The sequence below is a fragment of the Quercus suber genome, unplaced genomic scaffold (genome assembly GCF_002906115.3).
Source record: "Quercus suber isolate HL8 unplaced genomic scaffold, Cork oak 2.0 scaffold_182, whole genome shotgun sequence".
In the NCBI taxonomy this organism is placed as follows: Eukaryota; Viridiplantae; Streptophyta; class Magnoliopsida; order Fagales; family Fagaceae; genus Quercus; species Quercus suber.
Window position 1 is genome coordinate 242,664 of NW_027069640.1, and position 18,091 is coordinate 260,754.

Below are 18,091 nucleotides of genomic sequence, written 5' to 3' on the forward strand. Positions count from 1 at the left end.
TTATCTTCCATGGCGGCGCTGCCATGCTACTCGTAAAGCAGAAGCTACAGTTCTCCAATTTGAAACTACAGTTTTCAAGTTGTTGGCCATTAGAGCAAAGCCTTCAACTTTTGCATGAGTTTTGACAGTTTTCTTAGAGATTGGGAGCTTGGATAGGTTAAGTGATATGGGGGAGTCATTGAAAGCCCAATCTAGAAGATCTTGTCCATAGAAATCACCTTTTCCAATATACTCAGCCTCTGAGGAATCATTTCCCTCACCATTATTACCGGTTGTGAAGCTCCACACAATGCCTTGCGTGATAAAAAGAGTCGCATCAAGTGGTTCTCCCTCCCGAACAATATGGCTTTGCTTATTGTAGTACACTGGCTTGAGAAAGCCGCAGACCCTTTGCAACAGTCGTTCATTTCTCTCAAGCAATGGCACCTAGCTTACAAACAATTGGAGAAAAATAATGAGAAGAAGACCAATCTACAAGGATCAATGTCAAGAATTAAATAAAACCTCCTGTGCCATTGTACACATGGGCATGGCCCTTCAATTTTTACTTTTTTTTTAATAAAATTTTTGGTTGCATTTCTTGAAAATTCAGTGTTATTCATGAGTATAATTGTTATTGAGCCCCCTCATTATACTGACCAAATATAAAATTAAAATGGTCCTTCATTCCAAGTGGAATTAATTATATCTATCTACTATCAAGTAAAAAAGCCCATATTAAGCGTGTTTGACTCCTTGTGAATTTAGACCTTTTTTTTAATGGGAGTGAATTCGGACTTTTTGTATTTTAGAATATTAAATCTTAATTAATGTCATCTATGTGTGCATATTAGATTTTAAATAAGCAAAAATCAGAACATTCAAAATCACAATAAAATATAGACAATAAATAAATTTATTTGTTGTTTTGATTGCTTAAAGTACTGTCTAAATTTATATATATTGGTAAAATTAAAATATATACTAAAAACTTAATTAGTTGGCTTTTGATAATATCTTATGAACTTATACTAACATAACATAAGTTTGTCATTAAATTAGAAAGTATATAATAGAACAAATAACTCAATATATAAACATTTCTTTTAATAATTTGAAATTTTTTTATTCAAATCCGTAATGTATATATATAGGCGTACATGTGTACAGTGTACATATATGTATATATATATATATATATTTCTGTTTTTATGTCAGAATTTTAAATTTAAAATGCTTTCTGAAATTTTAAACCAAATATAAACATACGTATTATATATTTTATTCTGTATACTATATTACTAATTAACTACGATCATATTGCCTATCCCTTTGTATAGTATTCCAGATATTTATATTTCAATATTTTTCACAAATCTTCCAAAGGATAATAGTTAAAAACTTCAATCATACTACTTTTTAAGTTTTAACTATATCTATAAAAATAAAAAATAAAAGTGAGGAAGAAGAAGAAGAATAAGACTCACTTTCCTTAGAAGGGGCTTGCAAAGATGAATGCTGTGTCTTATTCTATTTATACAGAAACCATCTCTAATGCTTATAAACACAATTATATAAATAAGAGCCTAAAGCTTAGGGAAAAAAATAAAAATAAAAAGATGTTTAGAGCCAACCTGCAAATTTCCAATGAAATACAAAAACAGCAGTAAGTCAGAGATCGAAATCAAAACTGCGAAGCAGTTTTCCCAGACATAGGTACTTGTTTGAAGGTTTTGACCAAGAGAACTGCAAAATTTGGAGCAACTATAATGTATAAGATGGTAATATCAGATAAATATAATTAATGTGGGCAAAATAAAATTTTATAATAAAAAAATCTAAAATGATTTTAAGACTAGACGTGGGACTTAAGATTAGCAAACAGAAACCAAGATTACAAGCCTAAAACGACAAGAAAATATGTAAATTCACAAAGACCTTCATTTAAAAAATGAAAGCGGTAAATTATTTTACCATAATTCATGTTTGAGCTTAAATTATATATAATACGTTATATGTGTGAGTATGTATCAAATAAAGTTTTGCCATGCATTACAATGCACGCTAACACACATGCAGATCAGATTCCAACAAAAATTATTTCTAGTTTTCTTTTCTTTTTTTTCTAATTAAAAAACCATCAGAGTAAAAGTTATATGAGACCATCGACAAATAATTTTTAATGAAAAAATAAATCAAGCTTTTAGGATTTGAAAGGAAAAAATTAAGATATGAGAATTCGGATTCCAATTTTGTAATCTTGTTTCATCCAAAGAGAATCCGGATATTCAACATCCGTATTCATACAAAGAGAACATTATTTGGATGAATGTTCTATTTTAATTTTCTTTTTATACGAAATTTTGTACATCCTTTGCCATGGAATCTAGAGTTGTTGAACACCTGAATACCAAAACTCTTTGTGACAAATAATGTTCGAATTTTCCAAGAGCATGATGTTTTTATTGATGACAAGTACTGATAAGAACTATGTGCAAACCTCAAATTTCGCAGGCCCCACCAGAAACAGAACGTGAACTTTTACGAAAATTTGTGGATGCCACGATACCAGATCGAATGGCTTCAAGGAATATCCCAAAATCAGAAAGCATTGCATTTGGTGTTGCTACAGAGCAATAATCATTTATAAATGAGTGATTTCCTGAACTATGATCACAGTTGAAAGTACTTTGGAGGCATCCAATTTGATTTTCACAGGCTCCATGCCAGCAAGCTGTCTCCCGTTCGATAGAAAAGAAGTACCAAAAGGCACCCAATACGTAAAAGTAAAAGACCACCAATTCAATAAAAGATCAGTAGATTGTGCATACCAAACATTTTTATCGAAGGATATACTATGAAATTGAACATCCTACTTACCTGACTTGCAATGATATATAGAAAGAAATTGAATGCAGCTTTCAACCATACAATTCTGGAAAGTTGGTTGTCAGTGCTGATAATTTTCGTCCATGATAGACAGATTCGTAGAACTCTTGGCACATATTGGATGAGAATAGCAGCATTCAAGAACTTCTTGGAGTCTAGGACCATTTGTGATAAAAATAATAGGAACTAGTACCTAGATAGATGATAACAAGCATTGTCAGCTCTACTTATGTAGGACATCACTTATACATAGAAACTTGATTTTTTTTTTCCCTTCTACTCAAATAATCACAAATATATATGCTGGGTGTACACGTGTGAGTGAGAATGAAAAAAGAAAAAAAAAAGGGGAGTTTAGAAGTAGAAAAGTCTCCCTTACCTGTGGGAGTGGAAGAATAGCAAGAATGTCGAATATGAAGTAGGACCACAAGGACCTCTTTGCTATTGGCCAAGCATCTGTAACTTCCCTAGTTCTTCCAAGTTTCCGCTCATCCTCATCTATATAAGGACAAAGAAATTGCAAAATGATATTCAAGAGATGTATAAAGTCAGTGACCGATCGCAAACAAATTTGCTATGATCTTTAGTTTTGTATCCAACGCAAGGCACTTTCTGTCTTCATTGATCACAGGAAGGTAAAAGAACAAAGGATCCAATGATACTGCAATCATACACGACACAATAAACGTCACATTCCAGATTAGGAGGAACTTCCCCTCTGGTTCAAGATTCTGAAGAATTGTTTTTCTCGTTGTTCTTTCTCCTGAATCATCTCTAATTCTATCATTATCACGAACTTGCACTGCAATTTCCTCATTCCTGAACAAAACAAACAAAAACATAGTCTAAAACATTTCAAATATACCCATCAAACTGAACAAAGATACATCAAAGGCACCATGTAGAATTCTAAGAAAAATTACTCTAACCCACTACGTATAACATGACTTACTTGATGGTCATGTGACTTGTTTAAATAATTTAATGAATCGTGTAATTTAATACACGTGAATGGTTATATGAATCATTACGTAATAGGTCTTCTAAAATGTGGTTTGGAGTAAAATATTTTCCTTCCTACTTTTTAATTAATTTAAGTACATTTAAAATAAAAATAGCAAAGAAGGAAAATACTAAAATTATTATGGAATTTACATAAAAAAGATTTACAAACTAAAATGGTAATGAATGTAATTGGTATAGTATAATAAATAAAATTTTGAATTACTTTAATTATATTTAAAAAATTAACACAGTAGGTAATTGTGTAGTAAACTTTGTAATAAATGTAGTATCATTCAATTTTATATAATAATAAAATGTTGACACTCACATGATAAAAAATTAAAAATGGTGTTGACTTTTTACAAAAAATAAAGGGTAAGTTAGAAAAAAAAATTATTAATTTTTCAAAAAATACTACATTTAAGATATTCTAAAATAGAATATAATTCACTAATAATTCAAGATGGAGGGATTATTTGATTATCATAGATACCTACTGTGCACACTATAGTTTTGTATATGAGCTTCTAAAGAAGAATGCTTACAATGGTATTAAGTATTAACCAAAAAAAAAAATATAGAGATGTTTATCCTACATTGGTTGTGTGTGTTTAGTGTTCGCTGTTTATAACCCTAATTTACAACTACAAAGGTTCCCTTTTGTAGTTGTACTCTGGTTATATAATGTATTATAAACTTTGTTTAAAACACTAATATTACTATTTTCGTGTGTGTTCTAATAAGTATTACTGTCTACTAAAAAAACCGAAAAAGGGAATAGAGCCTAACATCACACCATTAACATGCTGACAAAGACTCATATCTTAAGCTTTTCAATGATAAAATGTCCAAATAAATAAAGGATCAACCTAGCTCCAAACTATATATTTATGTATGGATATCGAGAAAGAGACTCGAGAGTAGTGTGAAGTACAAAATTGAAAATTGAACCTAATAAACTCGAGTAGAGACCGGGATACATTGGCTTTTTGGAGGATTTTAAGAGTGTGCAGATGAAGATGAAAGTTATAGACAAGGGAAACTCTTTTTGTTCTCATAAATAGTTTCTAATTATTGAATTATTAACAATAGTCTATCCATCTAGTCTTTCTTTAATTAATACTATTGCTTCTCTTACCAACCAATGAGTTTTTTAATTTATAGCAAAACTCAACTCAGCCAGCTAAACATGGTATTGTAACCTCGCAAAAAGTCCAACTTCGAAAATCCCCAGCAAATTATAATGAAGAAATTATATAAAAGATAGAATATTTTGCAATTTGCTTTTATATATATAAAACCTCGTCTTCATTGCAATATATTGCAAGTGGGAACTCAAGAAATATTTAAGAAAACGAAAAGAAAAAGATAGTCCTCAAAGCATGCTAGCAAGTTGACTATATATAGTACCTTCATGATATTTAGATTGCAAGTGACAATCCAATCAATCATTTGATTACTAGCCAGCTTTGAAATGAATTTTCTTTTTTGTTTTATAGTATTTTCTTCGTTTTCAAGAACGACTGACAAGCAAACGGAATCAATTTTTTTCAACATTCTTTAACCATTTGGTAAACCACAAATTCAACGTTCCAATAAAATATTTGTATAAAAACTATTCAATGTTTTGTTAAATATAAAAGTCAAAACTCATACATGAGCGAGGGGAAACATTACAGAAACTCCAAATCTCTCGGTAACAAATACATGAATACAAAGAACCAGTCCTCACGACGACGTAAATAAACATAAACCTAAAAGGACACTTTTATTCAACGAGTAATGCTATGTAACAATTTTTACAATATTTTTCATAACGGTTTAGTTGATAGTTAGGAAATTTTGTGTCAAATATTTTGTCTCTAAGATTTATTAATTGTTAATTCAACGACACCAACCAAAAGGAACAAAACAGCGAAGAAAATTTTCTCAAAAAAAATAAAAAATAAATAAATAAACACAACAACTACAACGAAGAAAACGGACAACCACCCGACGACATTTCAAGTTTTCAACATCCTTTTATTTTAGCATTTCTTCTGGTTCATATGGGGGAGGGGGCAGGAAGGAACCAAAAGATTACCCTCCCTTCCCACTCACTTATCCAAAACAGAAGGATTTAATACTAATGTATAGTATCAATTTCTTTGTGTGTTTAATTTGTGTTGGCATCAGCTTTTAGTATTATATGTACAGTTTTTTAAAACCTCACTTTACAGATAGAATAGTAAACTTGGAGGTTCAACTGTCCCAACTTCTTTTTTTTCTCCTAGATACTTAAACACCAGCTTTAGACCCCCACATCTCACAATCACTTATACTTGAAGAGTGACTATCACATCAAGGATAAGCGTCGATAGTGGTACAAATGTTTCTTGAAAGTATTGCTTAGTGGACAAAGTTTGGCTCCATAATATCAATTCCATATCTGCATTATACCCTGAACTGTTATATAAAATCAATTCCATAAATACGTAACAATATTTAACATTTTGGTACGCGACACCATCAGATCAATTCTCATTATTCCCAAAGATAAAATCGTGACCAATTCTGGGTATGAGCTTCTCTTCGACACTAAATAACCGCAGGTAACAAACCAATGCTGGCGGCGATTGTTGATGCTTGATGCTTTATGATGTACTTGAGGCCACAGCTGTTGATCAGAAGCTAATGGAGGAGGAAATTGGAAGCAGGGCCGGTGTAATGGACGCACGAAATAAGGAATTTCTGGCCGACATGAATGAAATGTCCAAATTTATATCAAATCGAAATTGCTTAAATTGGAAGTTCAGAGACCCGTTGAATTCAGTTAATAATCTTTCGTTACTTCTTTTCCAAAATAAAAAAAATAATAATAGCACTTGAAATTTACCAAAAAACCTAACCCAAAATTGTATTTTTACAACAAAAAAAGGGGTAAACATTTCCATATATAACATAATATACACAGATCTTACACAGCCAAAAATCTTGACTTTTGACCAAAATGCGATTCAAGTACTCCTGCTCTATGAAAAAAAAGAATTATAATTTCACATTGAGTACAACAAAGCCAAGCATATAAATAACTAGGAGAATTTCACCTATTGGTCTTCAGAAGTAAAATCCGGCTCTGCTGGTTTCTGAAGCAGCATAGGTGGAACTCTCTCTGGCACCCTAGCCTTTCTTGTACTATTGCGCCGCAAAGTGCGAAGTATATTAGCAGCAAACCGCGAGGCATAAATGGTGGCACCTAAACTTGGCGAGCTCCCACCAGCCTTGGCCAATGCATCTTGCAACCTATTCTCCTCTGCCAGAAGAGCCTCTTCAAGCTTCTTCTTCTTACAGCGGCGCCAGGCTACCTGTATAAAACAAGCTGCCCAAGTCCTCCATTGCTGAGAATAAAACCTGAAAGTATGGCGAAGCTGCTTGCTATGAAGTCGCCGGAACTGAGAGGCAACAAACTTCAAGTCGTCAGCTTTAAGAGCAAAGGCTTCAACTTCTGTAAGGGCTTGGACGGTTCTTGTCGAGATGGGAAGATTGGATGAGGAATGAGGATCCAGAGCCCAAGTAAGAAGTTCTTCTCCACAAAAGTCACCAGCCTTAAGATATTCAGAATTGAAGAAGCCGGTTCTTCCACCATTGGTTGTCATGGTCAATAGCTTGCCCCTCATGATGAAGAGCATGTCATCAACTGGGTCTCCCTCCCGAACAACGTAGCTTTTCTCTGTATAGAGAACTGGCTTAAGACGGTCACACATTGCATCCAACAGTTGTTCATCCATCTTTTCAAACATTGGTACCTTACAACATCCAAAAAAATTAAGAAGAATCAATTGCAGATCTAGTAGTTACTGAGGGTGCATAAGAATTCAACTAAAAACAGAGGTAGACAACTTCTAATGGATTTTTCTTAGGAGTCCATATCTTCTGGCCATTAAAATGATCAGCCTATTGGTCCAGTATATGCTCCTTGAAGACAAGCGTCCACTGGCTGTTAGATATTTGAAACCCAACCCCCCCCCCCCCCTCCCTTTTTTTTTTTTTCTTCTCATAAAACAATGGCCACATTTTCCTTGATAAACAAAACACAAAGTTAGTCGTACATTAAACTAATAAGATGACATCCAAGAGCACTATAAACCCACAAGCCATTTAGAGGATATATGTTTCAATACACCTACTTCCAAATACAGCATAAAGCTTTTAAACAGGGAATTCAAGGCATGAACCAGTCCACACCAACAGAAATAACAGTGAAGTCCATTTCCAAACAGACTAGTAATGAATCCAAATAATCAAGGTTAAAGCATGTTGAAGAGCTCAAAACCTTCGAGGCAGGACTGAAAAGGTAGAAGCATGAAGACAATTTCATTTTAACTAGTTTTATTTAATTTTTTTAAAAGTCAATCATATTTTTTATTGATCCATTGAATTTATTTTAGGTTTTTTTTTTTTTTTTTTGATAAGTAATAAGATATATTGATATCAAAGGGGAAACACTCTAGTACACAGGGAGTGAAAAAGGAGACAACAAATCAAGAACAAAAATTACAAGAATCTAGGAAAACAAAAAAAGAAGGGAAAGATTTGTTTTGCAGAGCAAACAACCAATCCAACAAAGTTCTAAAAAAGAAAAGCTTAATGGTATTTTATTTAATTTTCTAGAGTCAAGCATATTTTTGTAACTCAATAATTAGGCTTTGTTAAGTCAATTAGAATTAAGGTCAGTTCTATAAGTCTATATAAGCATGCTATTGTACTCCAATAGAGAGTTTACAGTTTGCTTGATTAAAAAAAAATTCCATTGAAATTTTCCCAATGGTCTGGTGTTGATTTCAGCCAACCCTAGGAGTTAATTCCTAGGTTGTGTCTCTTGCTTGGTGCCAATTTCAAGCAAGCCTAGGAGCTAATTCCTAAATACTTTTTTTCTATTCTTCAATGTCAGTGTTGCATCAATTTTGGTTTTTTCCTGCCCCAGACAATCTAACTTGTTTGATTGGTATATTAACCAAATTTGAACTTAGTTAAGAGTAACAGCAGGAAGTGAAACAGGGAAAGCAATAGTTGTCATCTTGAGTTCACAGGATAGCCATTAATCCATGCAATCAGTGCAATTGACTTTCATAACCTCGAACAAAAAAATACCAGGATAGCTAAAGTTGAGATTTTGTTGCAGGCATTAATCATGAAGGAATGGTGATGCAGCACATACGCATTCTAGGAACATGTGTTTGGAAAATAAAAAGAGGATAAAAAATATAAGGGATAATCTAAGAATCAACACCTCATGTTGGTCGGAATTGGCACCAAGTAGTGAAAACAGGGATACAACCTAAAAACCAACACCCAGTAGTGGAAAGGGGGATAAAATGTAGGAATCAGCACCCAACATGGAAAAAAATATAAAAACACTGGCATTAGCACCAAGGGTTACCTGAAATCAGCACCAAGATATTGGAAGAATTCCAACAGATATTTTATTGATCAAGTCAATCATATCAATACTAAACTGTAGGTCCTTTAAATAGGGTTCCCAAGCTATATCAAGGAAGAAAGGAAACTAAAAAGGAAATACTTTCTAACAAAACAAGCAAACAGATTATAAACCTAGTAGGAAAGAAAAATAACAATTTAACAGATTACATAAAAATAAAAAATAAAAATTTTAAAAAAGCAAAATATAAATTAAATTCTTATATAAAATAAAATAAAATAAATATCAATCATTGCCCAACAGATAGCAAGCTTTCCATTGTCAAGCCATGTGATCGGGGATTGCATGTAGTGTCCACACCAAATAGACTAGGCCTTTGTCCCTACAGTATATTTTAGGATGAACCCTACCTAACAATTACACTTAGACAAGTGGAACAATACTATTCTTACTCCCAGCAACATGATATGGAAAAAAGTTGTAAAAGTGGAGTAACTCACTCTCATGAGAAGAGCCAAGCAGAGATGGCGCTTTATGTCCCTTCTGAGATCCTTGGGAAGATTCTGAAGCAGATTGTCTTCATCAACACCTCTAGTTTCTTGCCATTTGTATTGTTCATACCTCCTAATCCGCTCTCTCAAATCCTCAGGGAGCAAACGGTGTGCCATCCACTGTTCTGCATCCCGCCTTTTGACTCTCATCTCCTCCAATCTTGTAGTTGTGGATTGCAAATATGTCTATTTCAAAACAAGTTGAATTCATCATAACATAGAATACAAGGGGCATCATACAAGTTAAACTTTGTGTTTCCATAGAAGACAATTGAGCCTCAAACAACCTAAAAGTGAGCTTCATCTCAAAATTTTAAGCCACGCATTGAGATAATATTTCTAGGTCATCCAACCAGCTGCCTTTGAATCAAATAAAAACATAAGACATAAAAGGAGTATATGTGATGGACAACAAGGGTTTGCTTCAAGTAAAAAAAAGAATCTGAAATTAAAGAAGATCAATCATGGGAAATTTTTTAAGCATTTCCAAAATCGAACCAAACGTAGCTTACGTGAAAGCTGTGCATATTCTAACACATAAAATAATGCATGACCAATTCTTGAAAATATAAAGGCCAGACTTTGATATAAAAATCCTTCTAAGTGTACCCATAGATGAGCGGTCCACAGTCCATAGTCCATACAATTAGCAGGTAAAGAACCAATTTAAAGTTTTAAAAATCATCATGATAACATAAACACAACTAAAAGCTGTAAAGTAAAATGGTTAGTACCAACCTGCATATTCCCTATCAGAAATGAAAATAGTACCAAGCCAGAGATTGAAATGAAAACTGCGAAGCAGATTTCCCAGACATAGGTACTTGTTACAAGATTTTGACCAAGAGAACTGCAAAACAAAGAAGCAAGTATAAATTATCAGACAAAAAATTTAGAAGTGAACTGCACTGTGCTCTACACGCATATGTTTACATATATATATATATATATATCTCAAATGACAAAGTCCACATGAAATATAATAAAATGCACAACACAATAAGATAAGACTAGTTCTATTCATGGGCTGAAAATGCAAGAAACGAGAACGGAAATTCAATAGGTCACATTTACACCTGAGAACCTAATGAAATCATATAAGGGTTTTTTCTTTTTCTTTTTTTTAGCATAATAGTAATGTTACATCACAAACAAGGTTCAATCTTTCATCAGGAGAATCTCACCCGAGTCAGATCCCGAAATTGAATATTTACATAATATTCAAAGAGAGAGAGAAGAGATGACGTCCTAGGATAAATATGAAATATCAACCCAATTTATGATCATTTATCCCTTCTCATCCAATCAATGACAAAATGTGATTAAATAAACCTGTTAAGTGACCAATAATATATGTCATTCAGCAGAAAGAACAGGCAAGAACCACAAAAAAAAAGTTATGAAACCATAAGAATGAATAATAATTTTTTTTTAAAAGCAAATGAGCACTGGATATGGCACCAGTAATATTTCTAAACCAGAGCCTGTTACTTGATTATTCCGCATACATCCAACATATGTGCAATGGCAAACTAGAAATTCGATGCAATACACACACACTAAGTGACATTATTGTAGCCAACTAGTCCAGCATAAAAGAAAAATATCCTATATAAGCATACCTCAGATTTCGTAGTCCCCACCAAAAACAGTAAAATAACTTCTGTGGAAAATCAGTTGACTCCACTACACCAGATTGAAGAGCATCAAGGAATATTCCAAAATCAAAGAGTGTTGTATTTGGTGTCTGTACTGGGCAAGAATTATTCAGGAAAATGTCCATGTCAGAACTAGTATCACAAAACATAGAACTAGCGGTGCATGTTTTATTCTCCCCACAGGCTTGTTGCCAGCATGTGGATTCCCTTTCTATGGAGAACAAATACCAAAAGGCTCCAAGTACCTAAAACAACAGCAAACACTTAATAATCAGAAATATATATGCAGGAAAGAAACAATTGCACTTCCATTTACCATAAAATTCAATAGGAAAAATTCTAAATGCAATAAAAATGATATGGCTCGTACAATACTTTGCAAGTTCAATGGTGTTCACTCTTCAAAGGAAGAGGCCCCAAAGGCTAAAGGTCAGATGAAATCAGAACTTCTGTGTTTCCCTTTGATACCATTAGCATATGAACAAAGAATACAAATTAAAGCTTGTCAAGCCAGCAATGCTATGATATTCTCACTATAAGATGGGACACTTCTCCCTATTGACTACTGATGAATTAGACATTTTCTACACAACTGTGTCGTCAACAGTTAAACTGAGTATCCACCTCAATTTTAGTCAAGGATGTCTCATAAGAAAATTTGAGTAATGCCTTTTACTGGTGAAATTTATTAAATATAATTTCCTTTCTTTTTAATTTAATTTTTTTGGTACACAAATGCTTACATACATATATATATAAGTTGCAGGATCCAGCATCCAGTGTTCAAGTAGAAACACAACACTCATTTTTGTCCCTTATAAACATAAAAGCTACACACTATCATCCCATTCATAAAAATTTAATCCCACAAGTGTTGAGCATTCAAGAAAAAATATAGGACCATAAACAACTCAATCTTTTATAGTTTCATTAACGTATTACCACTCTTCAGTAAAACCTATTCTACACCTGCTTGTAGAAAAACTGGCTTACATACATGTGTGCATATGTATCATGTACCTATGTTTAGGGTTACATGATAACCCTAAACATAGATATTGATAAATCTGACTCCTAATGGATGTTCACACATTCCTTATTTACTCTTCTTTTTTTTTTTTTTTTTTTGCTGAATTCCTTATTTACTTAAATGAATGTAATCTTGCCTATCTGCATTTCACAGTTCAATAGTTTTAGCTACCCTTCTTAATATTGTTTTCTTTTTTACCAACACTATATTTCTACATCTTAAAAGGGGTACCCGCATACAAGTCACCATTAGACATCTCTAGAGTGAAAACCAAACAACATATCTATGACTAAGAAATTATTTGAGTACAACTACACGTTATGGTCATTAAAAAAATTAAGAGGCAACGGAAGCACAGATAGGGACATAAGTCAGGTTTACAATGACAGTAAGCTAAAAAGGTAACACTAAGGTAAAATGAATCTACTAAGATAAAATATTTTTTGAAAAAAAAAAGTATATTCCCTAGTATAAACCAAATACTAAGCTGTTTAATCAACTTACATGGCTGGCAAGCATGTAAAGAAAGAGATTGAATGCAGCTCCAGCCCATGCCGTTTCTGTGAGTATGCCAGAAGTCCTCGTAACTTCTTTATACAAAGGATATATTCGAAGGAACCTCGGCAAATATTGGAAGAAAACAATAAATTTTAACAAGTTCTTAGTATTCAACGATCTTGAGCCTCCCATTTTCGGAACAACGATTAAGATCACCGCCTGAGTATATCACAACAAGTTAGGAGTCCACAGATCATACAGAACTATGTAAGAGTATTTATTTGAGCAAGACTTAGGATACAGAGAATTTCACAAAAGAAAAAATTCCTCACAGTAGTAGACACAAATAATATCTATTTTGGACAACATTGAATTCAGCGTCCAACTTACTACCTCATGCTTAAACACGAGTGAAGTTCAACATGCACAATGAACTAATTGTTAGTCCTGCCACAAGAATTTCATATAACAAAAGATCCACATGGAAGGACAAATCTAGAAAATTTTGAAATAGTCCAATAAATGAAGTGAAACTGCAATTAAGTACCCCAAAGACAATCACATTAACAGACACAATTGCCCAAACTTCCCATGCACACGAATTTTTTTTTTTTTTTTTTTTCTTTACTGAGATACAAGCTCCTCCTCACCCCACCATACTAATCAAGTAATCCACCCCAGAATTAAGACACACAACAAAACTTCGGTCCCAAAACTATGGGGTCGGCTATGGATACAGACCCCAGAATTAAGACAATATTATATATAAACCCAAGGAAGTCAACTTTTTCAATACCCCTAACAGAAATTATTGCCTGCAAAAAGACTTTCCCCTTACCTGTGGAAGTGGAAGGACCGCAAGAATGTCAATTAGGAAGTATGATGACAGATACCTCAGTGCTATTGCCCAAACATCTTCTACCAAAACACCTCTTCCAAATACCCGAGAAGAAGGGGCAATAAAACCAGTACGGAATTGAAAAAAAATATGAGTTACATAAAACATATCCGTGAAAGAACGCAAAATAATTGCTGTGATCTCCATCTTGTGGTCCAAGTCAAGGCACTTCATTGCATCATTAATCACAGGGACATAAAAGAACAACGGATCCAGTGAAACTGCAATCACACACGAGAGTACAAATATCTTATTCCACTTTTGAAGGAATGCCCCCTGTGGATCAAGAATTTTAAACCTAGAACCCAAGCCTTTAGCCCTTGCACTATTAAATGAATAGGACTTCAGTGATTTTTTAATCCCCTTCATCCTCTCTGAACTAGATTCCACGCCTCTTTGAAATTTTTCTGAAAACGAGCTTATTGCCAGTCTGATTCTTCCTGGATGCACTCCATAATTTTCAGTACTTTTCTCTGACTTCCAGTCCTCAAACCTGAACAAAACATAGTTTATGATTTAAACATCAGTTTTATGACTCTTAAGCCCAGACACATCAAAGGTTCTGATGAAGTCACAAAGCATCTCAAAACTAAACCAACATGCAGAATATAAGATCCCTAACGTTATAATGGTGGTGGCGAATGAAACATTGTGTGTCAGCAGTAGCATTCAAGGCTGCTGTGGCAGCAATAGAGTCAGTAAAAGACATGGCATTAACAACATACACAGGACTCCGTTAACCTACATGGTAAAGTAGGAGGTAGGAATAAGTGGTGGAATAGTTCCGGGAGTTGCAACAGCCGCAACACTCAACATGGCTACAGCTCCAAGGTATTAATATTAAAGGCCTCAGAGGAGGTTTTCATAACAAAAAAGGCAGATAGAAGTAGTAGTGGTAGTTGTAGAAGGCTATGGTAGCACCATTGGTGTGTGACAAAAAGAAAATTTTTTCGACCAATAAGAATTCATTTTGCTCTCCCTAAAAAAAGCAATTATTCAATCTTTTCGTCACACCCAAAACATAAAGCCCCCCACTTTTACAGGGTCTGGAAGATGAGATTGGTAGGTGCTTTCAAGTTTAGTATGCAGATTATGAGTCCATTTGGTTAGGCGATTTGGGAGTTTAAAACCCAAAATGCTATTTTGCAACAGCAACCCCTCATAGCTCTTTCACAAACGCTCCTTTTAAACCCAAAATGCTGTTTGGCAACAACTTTTAAAAACGCACCCTTTAATCTATTTGCTTCCTAAAACATTAAAAAAAAAAAAAAAAAAAAAAAAAAAAGGTGCTTGCAATACACTAAAATAGCATAACTTCACATAACAAAATAAATTAGGATATGCAGCAATAGCATCAAACTAACCTTACAAACTTCCCTTGCTGATAGCTCATGACTTATATAACTTATTAACAAACAACAAATTAATCAACACAAGAAAAACTTCTTCATGTACCACAAAAAAAGCTCTCAATGCTGAACCCTGAAAAATAAAAGCATTCAAATTTAGAATACCAAAAAAAAAAAAGTGATCAACAAGACAATTGTACACAAAAATAGTTCATTTGGAACTAAAATGTAAATTTGATGCACGTAAATTCCAAAAAAATCCAAATTAGCAAATATAAACAAACATAAATACTTCAAGCACTGAAAAGGCCAATTGCCAAAGATTCATTACATGATTGATTATCCAAATATATATATATATATATATTGTGAAACAAACTTTTTTCTACTTAAAAAAAATTAATAAAAATTCAACAAAAAATTCAGATAAAGAAAAAATCAGGACGAGTTTGAAGATTGTAAAATGCGCCCTAAATTTGCATAAGTTTGAAAACTTGTGACCGTTTCAAACTGAATTCTAGAGTTTTCACCAATCTCCAACTCTAAATTATTTCAAAACAAAAAACAAATTGAATAAAGAAAATAAAAACAAGTTGAAAGACAAAAAAAAGAATTTGAAGAAACGAGAAGTTTTGAAAGACATTCACTTGGAGATTGAGAAAAATGAAACGCACCGAAGAGTGTAGATGTACATGTTAGAGAGAGAACTCCATGGGCGATCAAAGCCTAAAAGAGATATATTTTCTTTTGCTGCTGCTACTGCTACTGCTTCTTCAGAAATATAGAGATGAGAGAGAGAGAGAGAGAGAGAGAGAGAAAGTTCGGGGAAATTTACTAGAGAGAGAGAGAGAGAATGTACAGTTGAGTTTTGTAAGTTTCAGTTTAGAGAGAGAGAGAGAGAGGGAGATGAGTCCAAAGGCAGTGCTTGGAATTGTGTGTGGGTTGGGGATGAGAAGGCAGGAAAGTCTTTGTGACTATGGAGCCTACTTGAATAGACTCATGACTATGTGGGTGACTACGTGAATTTTAATTAACTCAACTGCTAAAGTTTTTAATAGTTGTATAAAAGATTTGAGTCCAATCTTCATTTATATCAAAAATTAATTGATATTTTAGTCTGATAATAAAAAACTATCCTCTGGAGTTTTTTTTTTCTTTTTCTTTTTTTTTTTGAATCTATAATTTTTGTACTGAAGAAAAGATTTTGCTACGGTTGCTTCTTTTCTTTTCTATACGGTGGCTTCGGCTGGTGTATTGCGGCAGAGTAATGCTATGAATGAATGCATTAAAATGCATAACTTCAAGTTGTAATTGGTAGATGTTTGAAAGTGGGTTATATGGGATCATATTTTCATTACTCACAACTCGTCACGTAGTGAGTTATAGCACAAAATTATGCATTTTTATGTGTCTCTAACATTACTTATTACGGCACATTTCTTCAAACCTTCTTTATTTTATAACATTCTTTAAAAAAAAAATTATGAAAAAAAAATTAGGAAAATGTTAACAAGCACTGCACGGTGCTTGTTAAAATTTTCTTATATGAGTCTCACTTAAATAAAAAAGAGAAAAATTGTCAAAAATAACTGCCAATAGCTGCCAAAACAACCCAAAAAATTAAAGGATTTTTTTGGACAATTTTTTATATTTGTTTTATAAAATTCGTAGTAAATTTTTTTTTTAACAAATGCTTTAAGGATATCTATTAACAAGAGCCTAATTTTATTATTGCATCAAAACTTCACTGTTGTACCTTGTATATATCAGCTTTGAGGATAATTTCTCTCTAAAAAACATGCTTTGAGGATAATTTCTTTTTTCTTGCAAGAGAAAATATACATTTTTTTTATCATAATTTTTGTCACAACTTTTACATGTGCAACTAACCAATTACAATCATATTCATGAAAAAATATACGTTTTTTTATAATAGATCACGTTATTTATCCATTATTCCACAAACAAAAACTTTTACCTATTTAAAATTATTGAGTTAAAGTCTTGTAGTAAAATGGTGGGCAAGTGACACTGTCTAACGTAATTGCGTAAAGACAGTTTAATTTCTTTATACTCAAACTTACCATATGACAAAAACTATAGCAAATTGCTTGGTGGCAGAATAATTGTTATTATAAAGATCATTATAAAAATAAATAAATAAAAATTGTTTGACCGCTTGAGCCTCCTCTTGTTGGTGGTAAGTATTAACACAATTTTAATCGAAAACGAAAGGCTGTGGTTGTTGTCTTTCTTGGTAACATCTCTCTTTCGTTCTTTTTTTAATTTCTTCTTTTATTTATTGTTTGACTTGTTGCATAATAAGTTAATTACATTACTTTATTGTTGAGATAGTGTTTGTTTTATAAGATTACGATTTCTTATAATTACGTTAAAAATAATGTTATTTTGAAATGGTCTTTTAATAAATAATATGTTAATATAGTATATATTTTTATAATATCAATGCCTATGGCCCTACGCTAGTCTATTAGATTCAAGTTTTTATCCAAAATCTCTCTTATATTAGAAAAAATTGCTCTTATAATATTTTTAAATATTTGAATGAGTATCAACCTTTGAATTATTATTCAAAATTTTCAAGAATCCAAGTAAGTTTTAAGTTTTTAATTAAAAATAGATTTATTTTCAAATTTAATATTGTGGCGTTGAAAAGTAGATCATATAATTAAGACTGTGTTTTAATTAAGTTGCAGTTCACTCACACAATTAAATTATATAGATGGGGTGCAAAGTTAACCTTCAAATACCCGTTATGTAACAAGTGGAAATAGTAAGACCAAAAACTATATGT

The 18,091-nt window shown here is 32.8% G+C and overlaps 2 protein-coding genes across 2 annotated transcripts; both read right to left on the minus strand.

The window, feature by feature from the left end:
- On the minus strand, positions 1-516 carry LOC111989454 (cyclic nucleotide-gated ion channel 1-like). Its single transcript, XM_065778404.1, has 2 exons — positions 505-516; positions 1-426 (listed from the first exon to the last, which is right to left on the minus strand). The coding sequence occupies exons 1-2, from the start codon at positions 514-516 to the stop codon at positions 1-3; spliced, it is 438 nt and encodes a 145-aa protein (XP_065634476.1).
- A 6,200-nt stretch (positions 517-6,716) lies between these two features.
- LOC111989450 (cyclic nucleotide-gated ion channel 1) lies at positions 6,717-16,221 on the minus strand. The gene is made up of 8 exons (XM_024021230.2): positions 15,951-16,221; positions 15,292-15,409; positions 13,868-14,420; positions 13,036-13,248; positions 11,466-11,746; positions 10,582-10,693; positions 9,793-10,029; positions 6,717-7,658 (listed from the first exon to the last, which is right to left on the minus strand). The coding sequence occupies exons 2-8, from the start codon at positions 15,318-15,320 to the stop codon at positions 6,960-6,962; spliced, it is 2,124 nt and encodes a 707-aa protein (XP_023876998.1). The 5' UTR covers positions 15,321-15,409; positions 15,951-16,221; the 3' UTR covers positions 6,717-6,959.
- Between the last annotated feature and the right edge of the window lie 1,870 nt (positions 16,222-18,091).

Bases quoted from the DNA above. Each gene is read 5' to 3' on its own strand.
- LOC111989450 (XM_024021230.2), bottom strand. From the start codon at position 15,320: ATGAGCTATCAGCAAGGGAAGTTTGTAAG. The intron at 13,249-13,867 runs GTAAGGGGAAAG...TGATATACTCAG, and splicing joins CGGTCCTTCCACTTCCACAG to GCGGTGATCTTAATCGTTGT. The intron at 11,747-13,035 runs GTAAGTTGATTA...CTGTTGTTTTAG, and splicing joins TTTACATGCTTGCCAGCCAT to GTACTTGGAGCCTTTTGGTA.